The sequence below is a fragment of the Pogona vitticeps genome, chromosome 5 (genome assembly GCF_051106095.1).
Source record: "Pogona vitticeps strain Pit_001003342236 chromosome 5, PviZW2.1, whole genome shotgun sequence".
NCBI lineage: Eukaryota > Metazoa > Chordata > Lepidosauria > Squamata > Agamidae > Pogona > Pogona vitticeps.
Window position 1 is genome coordinate 96,208,172 of NC_135787.1, and position 19,625 is coordinate 96,227,796.

General features: G+C 48.0%; 1 protein-coding gene across 2 annotated transcripts in view; it reads left to right on the forward strand.

Moving 5' to 3' along the window:
* The first annotated feature begins 205 nt into the window (after nt 1-205).
* The window catches only part of CRMP1 (collapsin response mediator protein 1), a 63,158-nt gene continuing 43,738 nt past the window's right edge, over nt 206-19,625 (forward strand). Inside the window, exons 1-2 of one of the 2 annotated variants that reach the window (XM_073000966.2) lie at nt 206-774; nt 14,894-14,982. In XM_073000966.2, coding sequence (XP_072857067.1) covers nt 394-774; nt 14,894-14,982 — 470 coding nt within the window. In that variant the 5' untranslated portion in view covers nt 206-393. Of the gene's footprint in view, nt 775-5,292; nt 5,454-14,893; nt 14,983-19,625 lie in introns of those variants that run through there. The other variant, XM_073000967.2, reaches the window with a different exon arrangement.

A 19,625-nucleotide genomic window follows, 5' to 3' on the forward strand; every position in this document is an offset into this window, starting at 1 on the left:
AGAGAGAGAGAGAGCGAGCGAGCGAGCGAGAGAACGCGGCCTTTCCTGGTGCGTCGCCATTCCCCCTCGCTGCTGCCGCCGCCGCCGCTCTTCCGATTCGTCCGCGGCTGCTCCAGTCCCCTCCCCTCCCCTCCCCGCCACCGCGTCCCTTTGTATTTGATCTCACGTGGGCCGCTGCTAACGAGCTAGTTTCGCTCCTCGGAAGGGCCAGGGAGGCGAAGCGCGTGGGAGCTCCGAGCGGCTCCGCCACCCCCGCCCGGGAGGAGCCAGCCAAGGGCCCTCGCCGCCGCCGCCGCCGCCGCCCCCGTCCGGCCCACCGAGGTGCATGCTTCCCCTCCGAGGCGGGCGCGGCACCGGCACCCGGTAAGGGCGCGCACCAGACCGCGAGCGAGCATGGCTGAGCGGAAAAGGACTTGGAACACGGAGAACGACCTGCCGGTGTACTTGGCCCGGCCGGGCACCACGGCGCAGACGCCCCGGCAAAAATACGGCGGCATGTTCGCCTCGGTGGAGGGCGCCTACGAGAACAAGACCATCGACTTCGACGCCTACAGCGTGGGCAAGAAGGGCTCCCGCACCCCGCGCAGCGGCAGCCGCCACGACCTGCTGGACGGAGCCGGCGGGGACAACTACAGCGAGACGGCCAGCGACGTCAGCGAGATCTCCGGCTCGGTGATCAGTTCTCCCAGCGGGGAGAGGGACTACAAGGCGCCGGGCGTCGAGATCAGGTACCCCCTCGGGAAGGAGCTGCTGCAGAGCCCGGACAATGGGAAGGTAAAGAAAGGAAGGCGCTCGGTTGTCGTGGGGGCGGAGGGGTGGGGGGGTGGGAGCTGGGACCGCGGGAGGGGGAAGGGCTGCCGCCGCACGGCACGGCACGGGGGTGGGTGGGGGTGGGGTGGAGGGAGGAGTCCACCCCACCTGCCCCCATTCCCACCCACTCTGAAGGCGATCCGACGCCCTAGCCATGGTTCCCCGCTGCAGGGCTCACTGCAGCTTTCTTGCCAGCAAAATCGGGGAGGGGACTTACGAGAGGCATGGCAGCAGCACCTGTCTAGCAGCACCTGTCTATTCAGTCCAAAGCGTCGCAGATCATACGCCCACAGCATCTCACTTCACCCTAGGACGGTGAAGTCCGTGGGACCTGCGATGTGCCTAAAATCAGAGCCCTCCCACCCCTTTGCTGAAACACCTCGCAGAGCCAAGAAATGAAAAACCCAGAAAGAAGATGCCTTGGTTCTCAGTGCCTCCAGCGTGGGAGCAAATATCAGGCCACCATAGGCACTGACCTCAGGGATCCGGGAAGGGGATGAAGAAATGAGAGGGTGCGGGTACTAGCTCAAAGGTGGCCAGTTCTGTAAATCAGAAAAGTTATGAGGCCTGTAAAATCTGCCAAGTTTTTTTCCAGAAGTATCCCTGTGCAGTTTTGCTAAGCAAGCAATACCAACCCTCTGTTCTACTTGACCTTTCCTTCAAACAAATAATAATAATAATCAAAAGCTCAGCAGTTTACTAGTGTCACTGGCAAGCTGTACAGCTTTTCCAAAAGAAAGGCACTGGAGCAGCACAAAGACCCAGTGAATTTTGGTCAGGGCTGAGAGGAGGGCTTAATGAGCTGGACAAGGAACCCATCTTGTTTGGCCACCTAGTGTAGACAAGTCACCCTTTGGTATCATAGCATATCCAGGGCACTCAGTCCCTCACCTCTGGCACTTTGGTATATTTACAATTGTACCTCCACATCACCCCAGAGAAATATGCTTTGAATCTATTTAAAATCAACAGACTTTTAAGATATTTGACGAGAACTGAAGGTTTTCCCATGTGCCACTGAAATAAATAACAACATATAATTACAGTGCAGGACGATATGCTAATGGTGTATGGCTTGCTGATGTACATATGTGAGGCTCCACTTTAATTCCAAATAGTTCTTGGCAAAAGGAAGATCACGTAACTTTATGTAGTTGTTCCCTGTGTTGAAGTCTTTAGAAAACCAAAGCATTTTTCAAGGTCACAGCTGTGAGTTCTTGGGACATAAATCTAGGATCTTAGATATTTTCCTATTCTGGGGTGACTATTCTGGAAGTGGAACTTCATATTCAGGCAAAATATTAGTTAGTGCCTCCTAGTATCCTGTTATAGCCCAAGCCTGCTCCAGTTAGTGAAACTTAAAACTGAAAGAAGATGAAATCTAGTCTCGCAGAATCTACTCCCCAAATGACTGTGTCTGAACTATTGCCCCACCCCTTCTACTTCCAAACCACTTAGGATTAATATCCCCTTAATGTGTCAGCCATTCTCAGGGCTTTTGTTTGCATACAGAGCTGTTGGTGCTTCCTGTTGAGGCATTTCACATAAGTTTTGAAATTTAAGAGTGACACACTATTGATTGATTGATTGATTGATTGATTGATTGATTGATTGATTGATTGAATGATTGATTGATTGATTGATTGATTGATTGAGATTATGGAAAACTCATTTACACTATAAATTGTTCTCTCAGAAGGTCAGCTTCATTGGTTCCCAAGGTTACTTCACATGTTACAAGACAAATCCCTTTTCACCTAGTCCAGTAATTGCCAAATAGAGTACAGTGATGCCTCGCATAGCGACGATAATCCGTGCAGCAAAAATTGCTGCAAAGCGATTTCATCGCTATGCGATTTCATCATTAAATGGGGCGCCCGTTAAGCGAGGCATCACTGTACGTATATGACTAAAAACAAGGCAAGTACACACCTGGGAGTAGTGACTGAGTTTTTATATATATTTGCTTCTCCGATCCATGTGTTTGGCATAAAGACACAAAGAAACGTGTCCCTTTATAAAGCATCCATGAGGAATATGGCGCAAGCCTGAGGATATATTTGATCAAAATGGTTAAGGGCCATCAAATGCAGGCAACAGGAAGTTGTGCTCCTTCCTTGACTACTTCATTCAACAAGCTCTTACTGTGCCCCAATTTCATCTTGCCAGCACTGGCAAAATTGCTGCTGCAGCATAGAGGCAAAACATACACTGATAAAGTAAATAAATAAAAATGGCTGATCATGGTCAGCTTACACGAGCAATTTAAGGCGGTGTCCGCAGGGCAGTGCTATTAAAATGAACTGAGTTAATATTATACAGTATATTACTATCTTGTAAAAATGTGTTTGACTTTGTTACCCATAAATCTTATCTTTGTATGTGGCCACCAGCAATTGCATAGTACTCTGCTTTAAGACCCCATTGGCATGGGAGACAGTTGTGTTATTATATGCCATCAAATCTATTCTGATTTATGGCAGTTCTACAAATTAACAACCTCTAGAAGATCATGTCATTAACAGCCGTGCTCAGGTCTTTTCCTAGTGTTATTGGGGTACTGTATTTCCTCCCCAGCAAGTTCTCTTTTCAAGATATGCCCAAAGCACAATAGCCTCCATTTGATATCTTCCATGTGCAGATAGGATGTCTGTCTCCTGTCTTCACAGAATGGACAAGGTAATCTGTAAAGAGAGGGTACCCTCTAGCAGTAATGGAGCATCACTTTCCAAGTGCTATAGGCACATTCACTGCATCAATGTTGATACAAATTGTATTTGTGAAGGCTTTCACGGCCAGGATCTAATGGTTGTTTGTGGGTTTTTCGGGCTCTTTGGCCGTGTTCTTCCTAACCTTTCACCAGTCTCTGTGGCCGGCATCTTCAGAGGACAGCACTCTGTGCTCTGGTGTAGTTTGTTTGGGAGTTGAGTATTTAAGACTGTGAGATCAGCTTTTGTGCTTTTCAGGAGATGGGTGATTGTGGTGATCAGTGTGTTTTTGTTGTGGGTGTATTGTTGTGATAAGGAGGAAAGATTATCTGCCACTGTGATTGATGGGTGTCATTAGCTGGTCTTTTGTGTGTAGTAATCACTGGTCTTTGTGGCTGGGTAGAGCCAGCCACAAGGCCATAATCACCCATAATCACCTGAAGATGCCGGCCACAGAGACTGGCAAAACGTTAGGAAGAACAACCTTCAGAACACGGCCAAAGAGCCTGAAAGACCTACAAAAACCATTGATACAAATTATTATCTTTTTCCTTTGCTGTCTGCATAATTTACAATGGAAGGCAAGCCCTTTGGAACCTCACTAAAGCCATTTCTATGGGTTTTCCCACCTCAATATCCCATGCTTCTTCTCATCCTAGGTGCATCATCTCTGTTTGAGATGCCATGCCACCCAATTAAAAAAATTCTAACAAAATCTGTTTTGAATTGCCTCAGAGGCTCAAGGACCAGTTTCTTAATCATGATCTTGAGTCAGAGCTTGGAACAGACATACTGAAGTGACTGTGTTTGGGTACAAAGCAAGTCCCTGGTGATGGGCCACAACTTACTAGACCAGCTAGTTCACTTGGTCTTGTTCTGCTGATGCAAAAGGCAGAGACTGCAAAGGAAGGCCCAGTTTCCTGCCCTTTGCAGAAGAAGAGAGGTTAAGGATGGGAGGATGGGGCAGAAGAGGCAAAGCTTCCCAGAGTGTGCACTGGTTTGTATCCTCTGCAGCTGCTCCAGCTGCTGCTCTGTCCGATCAAATTGGTTTGGCTAGCTCCCCGGACCGTGCGCGGGCACGATGCCAAATGTTGCCTGCCGGTATCCGGCGCTCTTTCCCGCATCTCCGCGCATCTCCACGCGGAAGAGGGAGCTCTGGCACGGGATGTTTCCCTTCTCCCCTCTCCGTGACCGAGGAGGGGCCCTGGCCCTTGGGCTTCAGCCACACCGGGCAGCCGGGAAGTGGACCCCAAGGGCGCCCTGCCCGCCTTTCCTTTTCGACGCCCCGCGAAGGCCCAGAGGACCCCCTGCCGCCGCCCTCCTTGCCCTCGCTTGGCTGGCCTGAGGACGGCGCCGGTGCCGGCAACCGACCCTTCGGGGGTCAACGTGCTTCGCCAACCCGAGGGCGCTCGTGCCCGTCAGCGGAGAGGCGCCAAAAGGCCCGGCACCTCCTCCCGCTGCCAAGCCCGGAGCCTTCTTTGCCGGCGTGGCGTGGCGTGGGGGGGGGGAGGAGAGGGGGCGTTTTCCGGCCCCGCCGGTATTGGAGGCCTGAGATAGGGAGGGGGGAGCCGGGAGCCGAGGAACCGCTTCCTGGGTTGCGCTCAGCGAACAAATCGGGCGCCACGCTCTCGCAGGCGCTGCCGCCCCCGCCGCCGCCACCGCCACTTTTACGCGGAGCTCGCCGTCGCGCTTCGTCCCACGGGGCGGGGAGATCCCTGCCCCTGATCCAGCGCAACCCACGGAACGGGCGGCCAGAAATCGGCAGCGCCCTCCTCTCGCCCCGCCCCCGCGCCCGGCAAGATCCCCCGACCGGGGCCGGAGAGCGCCGCCTCTTTGTTGCCGCCGCCGCCGCCGCCGCCGCCGCCGCGCTCCCCTCTGGCAGCAGGGATGATGATGTCGGGCTACCAGGGCAAGAAGAGCATCCCGCACATTACGGTGAGCAGCGGCAGAGGCGGGGCGGGGCGGCGCTGGCGCGGAGGACTCGGGCGGGGCGAGGATTAAACCCGAGCGGCCGTGCGACCGGCGACCCCGAGGGACGGGCGACGAAGGCGGGCTGGCGGGGGAAGGCGCTGGGCTGGGGCGGCCGCCTCGCAAGGCGCGCTTCTCCCGGGGGGGGGGTCACGACGGAAGCGGGGCGCAACCGCACGCCGCCTTTGCCGCGCGCTGCTGGAGCCAGTGCGGGGCGTGGGACGGGAGGGGACCGAGGCAAGGCGCCTCCCGGAGAGTCGCCGCGGGCTTTCTCTGGCATCCCAAAGCGGGTTGCGTGAGCCTTGCCTTCAAAAAGCCGGACGGACGGGCAGGCGGGGACACGCGCCAGCCCTTGCCGGAGGAAGGTGTTGCCCTGAAAGCCAGGGCACGAAGCGTGCGAACCAGAACAAAAGAGGGAGGGGACCGGCGGGGCTGCGGCGGGAGCGCGCGCGGCGCCTGAAAAAAGGCAGGGAGCTGCCGGGGGAAGGTCCGCGCGCCCGCCCGAGCACCTGCTCTGCCCGCTAGAAACGTGTCTGAAAGGAAGCCTGGCCCCAGGAGGGAAGGGGTGGCCAGGGGCGGGGCGGGGGCTCGAGCAGGAGTGCGAACTGGCAAAAGGCTGCGGTGGAAGGATGGGCGCAGCAGCCGCACCAGCAGCTCCTGGCCCCAGTGGATGAGAGAGGACCGGGAGGGAGAGGTGCCCTGGGTTGGGGAGGGCCAAAGGGCAAGCCCTTCCAACAGGGGAGAGGAGGGGTTGAGAGCTCTCCCCACCTAGTAGCTGCTGATGCCCAAGAGCAGCTGTCAGCCCAGCAGCCAGTGGTGGTGGGCAGCAGGGGTGGCAGCCAGGGTGAAATAATGAGGACTTTGCCCTAAGGCAGCCATTCTGAGGGGGGGGGGGGCTGTATGGCCTGGTGTGTGTGTGTGTGTGTGTCCTGGCACCTTTGAAGAGGGCCACAGACAGGAAACAATTCTTCACATGCCACCTTCTAAGGTACCTTGTGCAACTTACACAATCCTGATTTGGCCTGCATGTCTTTCACATTGTGTTTATGGCCATGGCCAAGAAAAAGCTTGAGAATGGCTAGCCTAAGGCACCAAAACGTAGAGAGCATCAATCAGCATCTGCAGCTACATCTGCTGATGAGTGTTAGTAAAATAAATGGCAGTGCCACCTTGCCTTGTTCAACTCTCCTTTATTTTTTTTAAATGTAAGCTTTTTTCCTGGGGTGGGGGGAGGAGGGCGTAGTCATCTTTTTTCCTTGAGAGCCAATCACAAAGTGACACCACGCAAGGGAAAATCCCAGAAGCCAACTCCTTCTTTCATCAGTTCACCACTTCTCACCTGAACACCTAACCAGTTGTCAGGGCTGTTTTTCAACAAGTGTAAGCAGAAGAGGGTATCCTAGACCATCTGGACTGCTGCCACTGGTGTTGTCAATATTCAGGCTGTCCTTTGCTCTGTAAAGCATGGCATCCTTTTTCCTGCTGGCAACACTGGAATGATATAATGCAGCAATATTGAGCCATTTCCTGTCTTTTTGATTCATGGGCACAGAAGCACACTATCCCATATTCATAAACTGGAGGGTGTTTTTTTTTTAAAGAATTGAATTTACAGGCTTCTTAAAACAAGAGTTTTACATATAAGCGTTACACACAAATTGCAACAGAAACTTCCGTCATCTAGAATTACCCAGTGCTAGAGGATTCCAGAAGATGAGCATATATGTACAATGGTTACTGGAAGAAGACAGAAGCAAGAACAGATTACATGTGGCTGTAGTCCCCCCTGTACCAAAATACATTGAATAGCTCTTTCGGCAATAATGAAACGGTGAAGCAAAAGTGTGAATAGGTCCAACACATATAATGGAGAAACTTACACACCCTTTAACCTCTTGAGTAAACAAACTAATGTTTCCATGCCCTCTCCACAGAATGCAGACTAGAAAGCTGTCTTCCAATTTCCAAACCCTGTCCTTGGGTTAGCCAACCTGAGGAAGAAAAGCTATACCAGACCAAAAGCTCTATGAACATGTTGCGTTCTTTTCTTTCTTTCCTTTCCTTCCTTCCTTTCACCCAACTAGTGCCAGAGCCATTAATCTGGGTGACAAATCACAATAACATAAAATACAAACAATCCCAATAACAACTACATAAATAACAAATAAGAAACATAATATATGAAAATAAAATAACAAATAAAGACTATAAATTATTTTAAAATATTAAATATAGCAGTATTAGGCAAAAACAGGGCAGGTTGATGAGCAGAAAACCCCAACCAAATAATCAGTTGGCAAGATTACTTTGAGGTAAGACTTGTGAGAAGAGTTAGAGTGTCTCCTGAAGTAAAGGAGGGATGGGGCTAATGATACCTCAGGTGGAAGTGAGTTCCAAAGTGATGTGGTAACCACATAGAAGGCCTGGTTTCAAGTGGCAGATTTGCAGGCCTCCCTCTGGGTTGTCTCCCACAACATCCCAGTATATGGATGGGATAAGTAAGCATTTTGAAGGAGAGGCGCTCAGAAGCGTACAGGCAGCCAGTGCAGATTTGCCAGGACAGGTGATATGTGATTGAACTGTGCTGCTCCAGAAACCTGCCTGACAGCTGCGTTCTACACCTGCTGCACCTTCCGAACTGCCATCAAAGGCAGCCCTACGTAGAGAGCACTGCAGTAGTCTGTTCTTGAGATTATAGGTGCATGGACCAGTGTTATTAGAGACTTCTCATCAGGACAGGGCTGAATGTGTGCAATTTGCCTCAGATGATAAAAGGCAGACCAACCCACAGCTGAGATCTGATTTTCCATTGAGAGAGCCAGGTCCAGAAGCACATCCAGATTTCACACCTGATCCATCTAAACCATCTAATTAGTCCAGGTTCCCGACTAGCAAAATGACCTCTGTCTTATCAGGATTCAGTTTCAACCTCTTAGGCCTCATCCAGTCCATGGCAGCAGCCAGGCAGTGCTCCAGGGTCTGCACAGCTTCCATGGCTGAAGAAGAAAAGAAGAGATAGAGGTGCATGTCATTATTGTAATGGTGACAGCGAACTCTAAATCCCAGATGATCTCTTGCAGCAGTTTCATATAGATGTTGAACAGCACAGGGGAGATGATTGACCTTGTAGGACAACACATTGCAACATCTACGGGGATGAAACAACCTCCCTCACCTGGACCTTCTGAGACCAACCCTCGAGGAAGGAACGCAACCCGTGTAGGGTTGAACTTCCAATCCCCAACCCCGACAACTGGCCTAGGAGGATACTGGTGTCAGTGGTATCAAAGGCCGCTGAGAGATGCAGGAGAACAGACAAGGTCACACTCCGCATGTTGGCCTCCTGAACAAGATGATCAAGCAGTGCAAGCAAAGCTGTCTCAGTACCATGTTTTCCAAAAGTTGTTCTTTTGCCTTCTGAAATAAAAAAGGGAGAGGTTGTAGTTAGCAAAGAGTGTCACTGGAAACCAAGGTCAAAATTATCCATGCTATGTGAAAGAAAGACTGAGGAAAGACAGGGGCAAAAATGAACTCATTTTAAGTGTGTTGGAGGAGAGGAGAGCTGTACAGATATGAAAGACAGCCAGAAAATTGGACGCTCAATCAAGTCAAGCCTGAACTCTCACTAGAACTAAAATGAGTAACCTAAGTCTATCCTACCATGTACATATAATGGAAATATAGAAGTGACCAGAAGAGACTATATTGCTAGCAAAAGTGGGGTGGAGAAGTAGGGAAAGAGGAAAACCTAACATGAGATGTGATGACTCAGTAGTGGAACCACAGCTGCTGGTTTGCAAGATCTGTGCAGAATTTATTGGAAAAGACAATATTTCTAGGAAGGTGGGACAGTGGGAAGAGAGAACAGAACAATCTAGCATGAGATGTTGATTTGCAAGATCTGAGCAGAGCTCTTAATGATAGGACATTTTGCAAGTCCATAATTCATACAGTCACCACACAATAGAAGTGATTTGATAACACACATCATCTTTGCAGTTTTTCTTAATTGCTGAATAATGGTGTAATGACAAGATGGGTGGAAGAGGTATCAAAGCTCTGTAAGACCATCCTCAGCCACAGACCTAAAAAACAGTAATTTTACAGCTTAAATGAGTGAGCTTTTAAATATTTATTCTCTATCTTAAAAATATATTCTAAAATATTTTTACACCAGAAATAGAAATTCTTTTTAATATCTGGCCAGGAACAAGTTAAACAGTTCTCCTCCTGAAAGTCATCCTGAAAGTCATTTAGTTTGGTCCTGAATGGCAGGGTAAAAAGCTCAGATCTCTCTTCAGAGTTCTCAAACGTTGAACATTGTTTATGTTTAAAATATTTGTGTTGATAAGAAAGTCAGATATTTTTTCTCCCTTTGAAACCCCTTTTCTCAGATTCAGTATAACACTCCCTGAATCTTGAATTCTTTCTAAATAAAGAAGGGGCCTGGGACTAACCAGTCTCTTTGAAGATAAGTAAGTTTGGTATTTTCAATATATTTCATCTGTTTTAAATCTTTAATTTTAAATATTTTAATTGTTGTAAGCCACCCAGAGACCTTTGGGTAGTGCGGGCGGCATATAAGTTAAATAAATACATCTGCAAACAAAAAGGTCACTGGTGTCTGCAGATGGGGGGCAGTTTCTTTTGAAAACTCACAACCTCAAAACCATTTGGTCAAATACACCCTAATCTGGCAAAGAGCAAGAGCAGACTGGCTGCTATGTGTATGCCACATTTGGTGCTGATCTGAGGTCCAGTTTCAAAGTTATATTTTTTTTGTTTGCGTCATCTCTATTTTTGAGTTGCCTTATGAAATACTGATTTGGTTTGTTGCTCAATATCTCTTGCTGCACTCATCAGAGATGTTACATAGTTCAGTAAAACTGTAGTGTTACCACTGCTTTTCTGAGTTTTTAGTGGCTTTGTGGACATGACCCATCCATTTATTCACATGACCAATGCCAGAGTCATACAGACTGTACTTTGCTAGTGTAAAACGTTTTCATTAAAATTTTGCTTCCTTTTCAGCCTCCCTGCTGGTTGCAGCTATTTAGCCCAGATGGATAGATGGTTAGATGGGTTCATCACAAAGTGTGGTGATGGAAGAGGGTGGGAAGATAACCAACATATGGGGGGGGGGGGGAACTAATTGTTTTCATTAAAGTTTTTGAAATAGTAGTACCGTATTTTTTGCACCATAAGACGCACTTTTTCCCCCTCCAAAAGGGGGGTAGAAAGTCTATGCGTCTTATGGTCCGAAGGTGGTGACTTCGCCCCCACTGGCCCCATGGGGGGGGGAGCGTCGCAAGGGTCTGAGGGAGCCTCCCAGGACCCTTGCCACGCTACCCCCACCTCCCCACGGGGCCAGCCCTGGCGAAATCGCCAGGTTCTGGGAGTGTTTGGAGGCTTGGGGAGCCTCCAAACACTCCCAGAAGCTGGCGATTTTATCCCCCCTGGCCCCGTGGGGGGGTGGGGGTAGGGTGGCAAGGGTCCAAGGGAGCCTCCCAGGACCCTTGCCAGGCTGCCCCCACCTCCCCACGGGGCCAGCCCTGGCGAAATCGCCAGGTTCTGGGAGTGTTTGGAGGCTTGGGGAGCCTCCAAACACTCCCAGAAGCTGGCAATTTTACCCCCCCTGGCCCCATGGGGGGTGGGGGTAGCGTGGCAAGGGTCCAAGGGAGCCTCCCAGGACCCTTGCCAGGATGCCCTCCCACGGGGCCAGCCCTGGCGAAATCGCCAGCTCCCAGGACCTTTTGAGAAGCTGGAAAGCTTCTCAAAAGGTCCTGGAAGGTCGCTATTTCGCCCATGCTGGTCCCGTGGGGGGTGGGGCGTGGGAGTAGCGTGGCAAGGGTCTGGAAGGCCCCCTCAGACTCTTGCCATGCTACCCCCCCCACGGGGCCAGCGCAGGCGAAATCGCCAGCTCCCAGGACCTTTTGAGAGGCTGGAAAGCTTCTCAAAAGGTCCTGGAAAGTCGCTATTTCACCCATGCTGGTCCCGTGGGGGGTGGGGGCGTGGGAGTAGCGTGGCAAGGGTCTGGAAGGCCCCCTCAGACTCTTGCCATGCTACCCCCCCACGGGGCCAGCGCAGGCGAAATCGCCAGCTCCCAGGACCTTTTGAGAGGCTGGAAAGCTTCTCAAAAGGTCCTGGAAGGTCGCTATTTCGCCCATGCTGGCCCCGTGGGGGGGATAGCGTGGCAAGGGTCTGGAAGGCCCCCTCGGACCCTTGCCACGCTACCCTCACCCCCCACGGGTCCAGGGACCAAAATCGCCACCTTCTGGGGCTCTTTTGAAGCTTCCCAAGCCTTAAAAGAGCCCAGAAGGTGGCGATTTTGCCCCTCTGACCCCCGGGGGGGCAGGGTGAGTCTCTAAAGGGTCCTGGAACACACTCTAGGACCCTTTGGAGGCTCACCCTGCCCCCCCACCAGGCTAGAGGGGGCGAAATTGCCACCTTCTGGGGCTCTTCTAAAGCTTTCCAAACCTCAAAAGAGCCCCAGAAGGTGGTGATTTTGCCCCCTCTGGCCTTCAGGGGGTCTGGGTGAGCCTCCAAAGGGTCCTAGGTTGTGTTCCATAAGACGGACCTCTCCATAAGGCTCACCAATTTTTAGGAGAAGAAAACAGATTTTTTTCCTGTTTTCTTCTCCTAAAAATTTGGTGCGTCCTATGGAGAGGTGCGTCTTATGGAGCAAAAAATACGGTAATTCAACTGCACAGTTTTCTTATGTTGGTTGGAGTTATAAACCTCTGGTCACAATTTTTCCCACAAGTTTTTTCCAAAGAAAATTAGATCACTTGCAGCGGCAGAGTGCTGCTAATTAAAGATTACAAAATTAGCAACTTCAGTTCCTTATTGCTGAAACATAATCTCATTGCACATGCTTGGGTGGCTTTTCACATGGCTCAAAATCAAAGTAGGAACTCTTTAATTAGCAGCAATCTAGTACATGCAAGAATCCAGAAGGGATTTGGTAGAATGGGCTTGTTGTGCTGTCCGGTGCTGAAAACAAATGAATATGTTTGCCTCAGTATTAGGGATCCTGATATGTGAATTTATTCAGATCAAATTTGAAAAAGCTATGCCATTAAGGTGTAGCTTGAGTTTAAAAGTAGGTTGTAGATTTTGCTGTTTCTTATTTATAAGCAATATATTTAAAATTAAGGTGTAGAATTGCCTTTCTTCCCCAGACAACTAAGCTTTGATTTGGCAGGTCAACTCTCACAACTTTTACCTTGCTGATGAGAACTAATAATAATAATAATAATAATAATAATAATAATAATAATAATAATAATAATAATAATAATAATAATAATAATAATAATAATAATAATAATAATAATAATAATAATACCCAGGAAGCAATTTTATTAAACAGTGTGTGAAGCCAGAGGGAGGAGAGGGATTGGGGGGGGGGGTTATTAGACTATTGTTGCTTTTTCTAAAGAGTTCTTGCTTTTATCTAAATGGAGAAGGAGGCAGCTTTGCACTGGCCATTCCCCCTCCCCCCCCCCACCAAACCTGTGATTTTCCAGGCTACTCTCTATGTAAGAGACACCCCACAGAGCTCAGGATTGAAGAAAAAGCTAGATATCTGTGCGTGTGGCTGCTTTTTCCGCTTCAACGGCAGGAGCTAGCAACACAATCCAGTAGCTTTGGCTGTCACTGCCTGCTCTCAGTCCTCACCACCACCACTACTGCTGTCACCATCACTACTCATCCCCCAACAAAGAAAACTGGTTAGGCAGCTTCCCTTTTCATTTTTCAGGGTGTGGGGATGCCCTGTCATTATTCTTCACTGCTGCTGGATTCACTCAGTTTTTTTCTGCAAGGAAGCTACCTACTGTGGTCCATTTTAATTTGTCTCATAGGAGTGAGGCGGGGACACTACTGCTGCTCCTTCTACTAAATTCTGCACCTGGATGGTCCTGGCAGAGGTGGTCATGGAGCCTCATGGCGCAGTGGTTAAACTGCTGTATTGCAGCCAAAACTGTGCTCACGACCTGGGGTTCAATCCCAGGTAGCCGGCTCAAGGTTGACTCAGCCTTCTATCCTTCCGAGGTCGGTAAAATGAGTACCCAGCTCTCTGGGGAGGCAATGTGTAGCTTGCATAATTAACTTGTAAACCCCACAGAGAGTGCTTGAAGCACTATGGGGTGATATATAAGCAGCATGCTTACCTTTTTTCCCCCTTCTCTTTTGGAAGCAACATGCAATGGGGGGAGAGGGCATGCAAAAGTCATTCCTGTGTATATTCTTTGAAGGCCTGTCTGTCAGTTCCAGAGAAGCAGCTGGTTGTACTGAAAAAGCAATAGCAGTGGTGCTTGTCCCTTGCTCTAAAATTATTAGTTATGGCTGTAGTTGTCACACATCTTGAACATTTATTCATGTATTAACAGGTTTGATTCCTTTCTACACAAATTCCAATAACACGGTAGAAAACAAAACAAAACAGTGCTACAGTATAAGATATAACCACTGAACATGACAATCAAGAACATACTAGAAAAATATGGTGGCCAGAAATTCTGCTGGGAGAAATTGCATTTAGAACAGTAATTAGTGCGAATAAGTTCCTCTTTTTTGTGCATGATTCTATCATGCACTCAATCATGCACTATTAAGTTGTGTGACCAGACACCCTGTCAAAGGGGTAAAACATCCTCCAGGATTGCCCTTCTGTACATGGTTCCTTCCTACTGGATTCTCATCAGCAAGTAACAGTACATCTGATCTAAATTTAAAGGAAACACTGAAAACCAAATTGTTGGAAAACATGAACTAAAAGATCAGTGTGTGTGAGGGACAGAGACCTCACAAAAGGCCGCCTCCTTCTCCGGATGTGGAAGCAGGTGACACTCCTCTTAGCTGGCATCACTATTTGTGATCATCTGTACGTGGATTGATGTTGGTACTTGTCAGTCAGGAGAGGAACCCATGACCTTCCAGGCAGGGCATAGAAAGTTAATAGTTAGAAGAATGTCTATAATGATGCACTGACAGAAATCCTGTTCATAGTATAAGCCCAAGTGTAGTTTCCCATCTATTTCTCCTTGGTAAACAAAGCACCCCTGCCACAGTTCTCAGTGGTGCAGGTGCAGACTGGCAGAGAACTGCAGCTTTGTTTATCACTTTGTTTATCAGGGAGAAATGGAAGGAGTTGGCAAACACCATAAGCAGGATTTCAGTCACTGAAGCTATCCCTACCTGAGCAATGGTAAGATGATGCTTCCTGATGTTGCTGAAAAGCAGCTGCCAACACCGCTTGCCAGTGGTCATGCTTATATCTTGTGGCTAATTTAGTTTCTTCTTCTGAAGATTATATAGTAGTTTTATCTAAGTTATATGACCTAATTCTTGTTCTTGTTCTTTTTTCCTTTCCTTCCACTGTTTCTGTTTTCTCCTCCCTTCAGAGTGATCGCCTACTCATTAAAGGTGGACGAATTATCAATGATGACCACTCCTTCTATGCAGATGTCTACCTGGAAGATGGGCTTATAAAGTTAGTTCTAAAATGCTGAAGTTTCTTTGCATGTCTACTGATGCAAGAGAACACACTACAGTATTCTAGCCTGTATCTAGACTGCAGCTGTCTGTTAACAGCTGTGTGTAATGAATACAGTGGGGTCTTGACTTAAGAACGGCTTGAGTTAAGAACATTTTGACTTAAGAACCAGTCTCGTAGGAAAATATTGACTTGACTTACATACTTAGATTTGAGTTAAGAACTGAAAAAAAGCCATGTTGGAGGCAGGCAAAGTGCAAAATTTGAACTTTCAGTTAACTGTTGGCCAGTGAAAAGGGTGCCTGTCTGCTTCCTCACTCCTCCCAGCGTTTAGAGAGTGGATTGGGAGACAGTCTTCAGACTGCCTGGTACTGTACTGCCTGGACTGTATTTTCCCTGCCTTCCCTGAACCTTTCTTGACCTAAGAAAAAAAGAAACAAAATATCCCCCTCCAGTGGTCAAAGGCGGAATAGCAGCTTCCCATTAGTTTCTGTGGACGGAAAAGAGCAGATACGGATCAAATGGTTTTCAATGCATTCCTATGGGAAATGCAGATTTGACCTGAGAACGTTTTGACTTGAGAACCGCCTTAAGTTCTCAAGTCAAGACCCCACTGTATTAGAGTTGGGCTTTTAGTCTTTAGTGATGTGAGGTGCCTGGATATTTAGAAGTAGAGCATAAAGTTTGTACCTAGTGTAGAAACACAGAAAGAGGCAGTCAGTCAGATACTTTAAGTCAAAGAATTTCCACTAAACATGAGGTAAATCTGGAAGCCTGTCTTTATGTTTTTTTTTTATGAATTTCACTGGAAGTCACAATACATGGCACTGTCTCTCCATATGGTGTGCACTTTGATATTTAATGGATGTGATTGTGAGAGAAGAGTGCACTATGTTTACTGTGGTCTTAAGACTAGTCAAACAACAGTGCTATATATCCCTGCTCCCTAAACGAGATGCTTTTATTCAGGGTTCTAGCCAGCTTGAACCTTGTAGTCATGGGCTGTTCCGGTCTCCAAGGGGCCTGCACCTCAGAAGTGGGCAATAATGCAGATTTCAAGCTCTCAGGAGTGGCAGGATTGAAAGGTAGAACTGCAGGGTCAGTGAATAACAGCTTTAATAAAAAAAGATTGCCAAAAAGACAGAGTGCAAAACACTGCCTCCACCCTTCACTCATGAGGGGAAAACATAGAAACCACTCATCAACTATAACTATGAAGTGGTTAGATCCACCATAAAAACTAGGGAAGCCATGCTGCTGGAAATCTCCTGCATTTTTCCCCAAGGTATTTTCAAATTCAAAACAGCAGGCACCAAGTAATAAAGCCATATTTAAATGGCTACTGAAGGTTGGGATTAGAATTATCATGCTTTAACTCCAGTGTAGAGATGGGGGTACTGTATTTGTATTTATATACAAATACGAATACTCCCTCACAGGTGGACGTAACGAGGGTCTCTAGCCCCCCTGGGGCCGGACCATCCACTCACCTTCCACTGTTGCTGCAGGCTCCACAATCCTTTCCTTTCACTCTGGAGCTCGCGGTCTGCAAGCCACTCCTGGCAGGAGGTGGGAGGACGAGCCTCACTGCAAGGTTGAAGATTGGCTTGCAGACCACGAGCTCCAGAGCAATAGGAAAGGATCACGGAGCTCATGGCAACAGCGGAAAATGAGTGGACGGTCCAGCCTGAGGGGGCTGGACCCTCATTATGTCCACCTGTGCAGGGTATTCGTTTTCATATATGAATTCCCCATCTCTACTCCAGTATCTTCATTATTGGGGCTCAGGGAGGGAGGAACAGACAATGGGATACCTGAGCATTGGTAGAAGTCCTCTGTTATATTACTGAGCAACAGATTCTCCAAGAAATCCACAACATGTTTTTCTAGTATATATGTTTGATGTGTGCACATACCCAGAGGCATAGTATAGTTCAGGGGGTATCTTCCCATTTGTTTGTTCAGTCGTTTAGTCGTGTCCGACTCTTCGTGACCCCATGGACCAGAGCACGCCAGGCCCTCCTATCTTCCACCGCCTCCCGGAGTTGTGTCAAATTCATGTTGGTTGCTTCGATGACACTGTCCAACCATCTCATCCTCGGTCGTCCCCTTCTCCTCTTGCCTTCACACTTTCCCAACATCAAAGTCTTTTCCAAGGAGTCTTTTCTTCTCATGAGATGGCCAAAGTACTGGAGCCTCAGCTTCAGGATCTGTCCTTCCAGTGAGGACTCAGGGTTGATTTCCTTTAGAATTGATAGGTTTCTTCTCCTTGCAGTCCAGGGGATTCTCAAGAGCCTCCTCCAGCACCACAATTCAAAGGCATCCATTCTTCGGCGGTCTGCTTTCTTTATGGTCCAGCTCTCACTTCCATACATCACAACAGGAAAAACCATAGCTTTGACTATTCGGACTTTTGTTGGCAAGGTGATGTCTCTGCTTTTTAAGATGCTGTCAAGGTTTGTCACTGCTTTCCTCCCAAGAAGCAGGCGTCTTTTAATTTCGGGGCTGCTGTCTCCATCTGCAGTGATCATGGAGCCCAAGAAAGTAAAATCTGTCACTGCCTCCATATCTTCCCCTTCTATTTCCCAGGAGGTGATGGGACCAGTGGCCATGATCTTAGTTTTTTTGATGTTGAGTTTCAGACCGTTTTTTGCACTCTCCTCTTTCACCCTCATTACAAGGTTCTTTAGTTCCTCCTCACTTTCCGCCATCAGAGTGGTATCATCTGCATATCTGAGGTTGTTGATATTTCTTCCTACAATCTTAATTCCAACTTGGGATTCCTCCAGTCCAGCCTTCCGCATGATGTATTCTGCATATAAGTTAAATAAGCCGGGTGACAATATACAGCCTTGTCGTACTCCTTTCCCAATTTTGAACCAATCCGTTGTTCCATATCCAGTTCTAACTGTTGCTTCCTGTCCCACATATAGGTTTCTCAGGAGATGGATAAGGTGGTCAGGCACGCCCATTTCTTTTAGGACTTGCCATAGTTTGCTGTGGTCCACACAGTCAAAGGCTTTTGCATAGTCAATGAAGCAGAAGTAGATGTTTTTCTGGAACTCTCTGGCTTTCTCCATAATCCAGCGCATGTTGGCAATTTGGTCTCTAGTTCCTCTGCCCCTTCGGAATCCCGCTTGTACTTCTGGGAGTTCTCGGTCCACATACTGCTGAAGCCTACCTTGTATGATTTTGAGCATAACCTTGCTGGCGTGTGAGATGAGTGCAATTGTCCGTAGTTGGAGCATTCTTTGGCACTGCCCTTCTATGGTATTGGGATGTAGACTGATCTTTTCCAGTCCTCTGGCCACTGTTGAGTTTTCCAAACTTGTTGGCATATTGAATGTAGCACCTTAACAGCATCATCCTTTAAGATTTTAAATAGTTCAACTGGAATGCCATCACCTCCACTGGCCTTGTTGTTAGCCAGGCTTTCTAAGGCCCACTTGACCTCACTCTCCAGGATGTCTGGCTCTAGGTCAGCAACTATATTGTCTGGGTTGTCCGGGATATCCAAAACTTTCTGATATAATTCCTCTGTGTATTCTTGCCACCTCTTCTTGATGTCTTCTGCCTCTGTGAGGTCCCTTCCATTTTTGTCTTTTATCATGTCCATCTTTGCACAAAATTTTCCTCTAATATCTCCAATTTTCCTGAACAGATCTCTGGTTTTTCCTTTGTCCTCCGCTCTTCCTCAGTAGCATGTTGGACGCCTTTTGACCTGAGGGTCCCATCTTCCAGCGTCATATCTTTTAGCCTTTTGTTTCTGATCATGGGGCATTCTTGGCAAAGATACTGGAGTGGAATTGCCGGTTCATACCCCAGGTGGATTGCATTTAGTCAGAACTCTCCACTATGACCTGTCCGTCTTGGGTGGCCCTGCACGGCATAGCCCATAGCTTCTCTGAGTTACTCAAGCCCCCTCGCCATGACAAGACAGCAATCCAGGAAGGGGTATCTTCCCATATCTGCCAATTTTCCCAGCTCCAAGTAGGCTGCTCAGGTGAACAGGATTTGGGAGAATGGTGAAAGGCAAACTCTTGTCCTCAGTACTCTGTCAGGTTGGAAGTAGAGGGTAGTTTCCTCAGTCAAAAAGTTGATAAGAAGGTGGTGTTGTCATCATTGCTGCCATATTGCTCTTATGTCCTCTAAAGTCAGCAGCCCACACAGTGCTTTGCTCACTCCCTTTCTACCAGCACTTGCCAAGAGAAGGGGATTAGTACAAATAGTAGTCGTGTTGCAACTTTCCCCATCCAGACAAGGATGGACAAGAACAGTTCACATTTTTATTAGCCTGTTGAAGAACTGTATCTCCCCATATAAGCCTGCCAGATCCTAGGATACTTAGGAGAACGTTTGTTTCAGTACCACCCCCATCACAGGTATGTTTGACGAAGACAAGAGAGAAGGCCTTTCATTAACTTCTCCTAGGCTATGAGAAGATAAGCTAACACTCAACTTGATGTCCTTCTCCCAAGAGACAAAGGCATTTTATTTAAATAATCTGATTGACTGATAAGGAAGAGCCTTTTAATGTGGAGTGATGCATTTGTTTTCTGTGTTTTTTTTTAAAGCTTTTAAACTGCAATAATTCAGTACTTGTTTTAATGTGGGTTATCTATTAATAGTGTTTTAATATG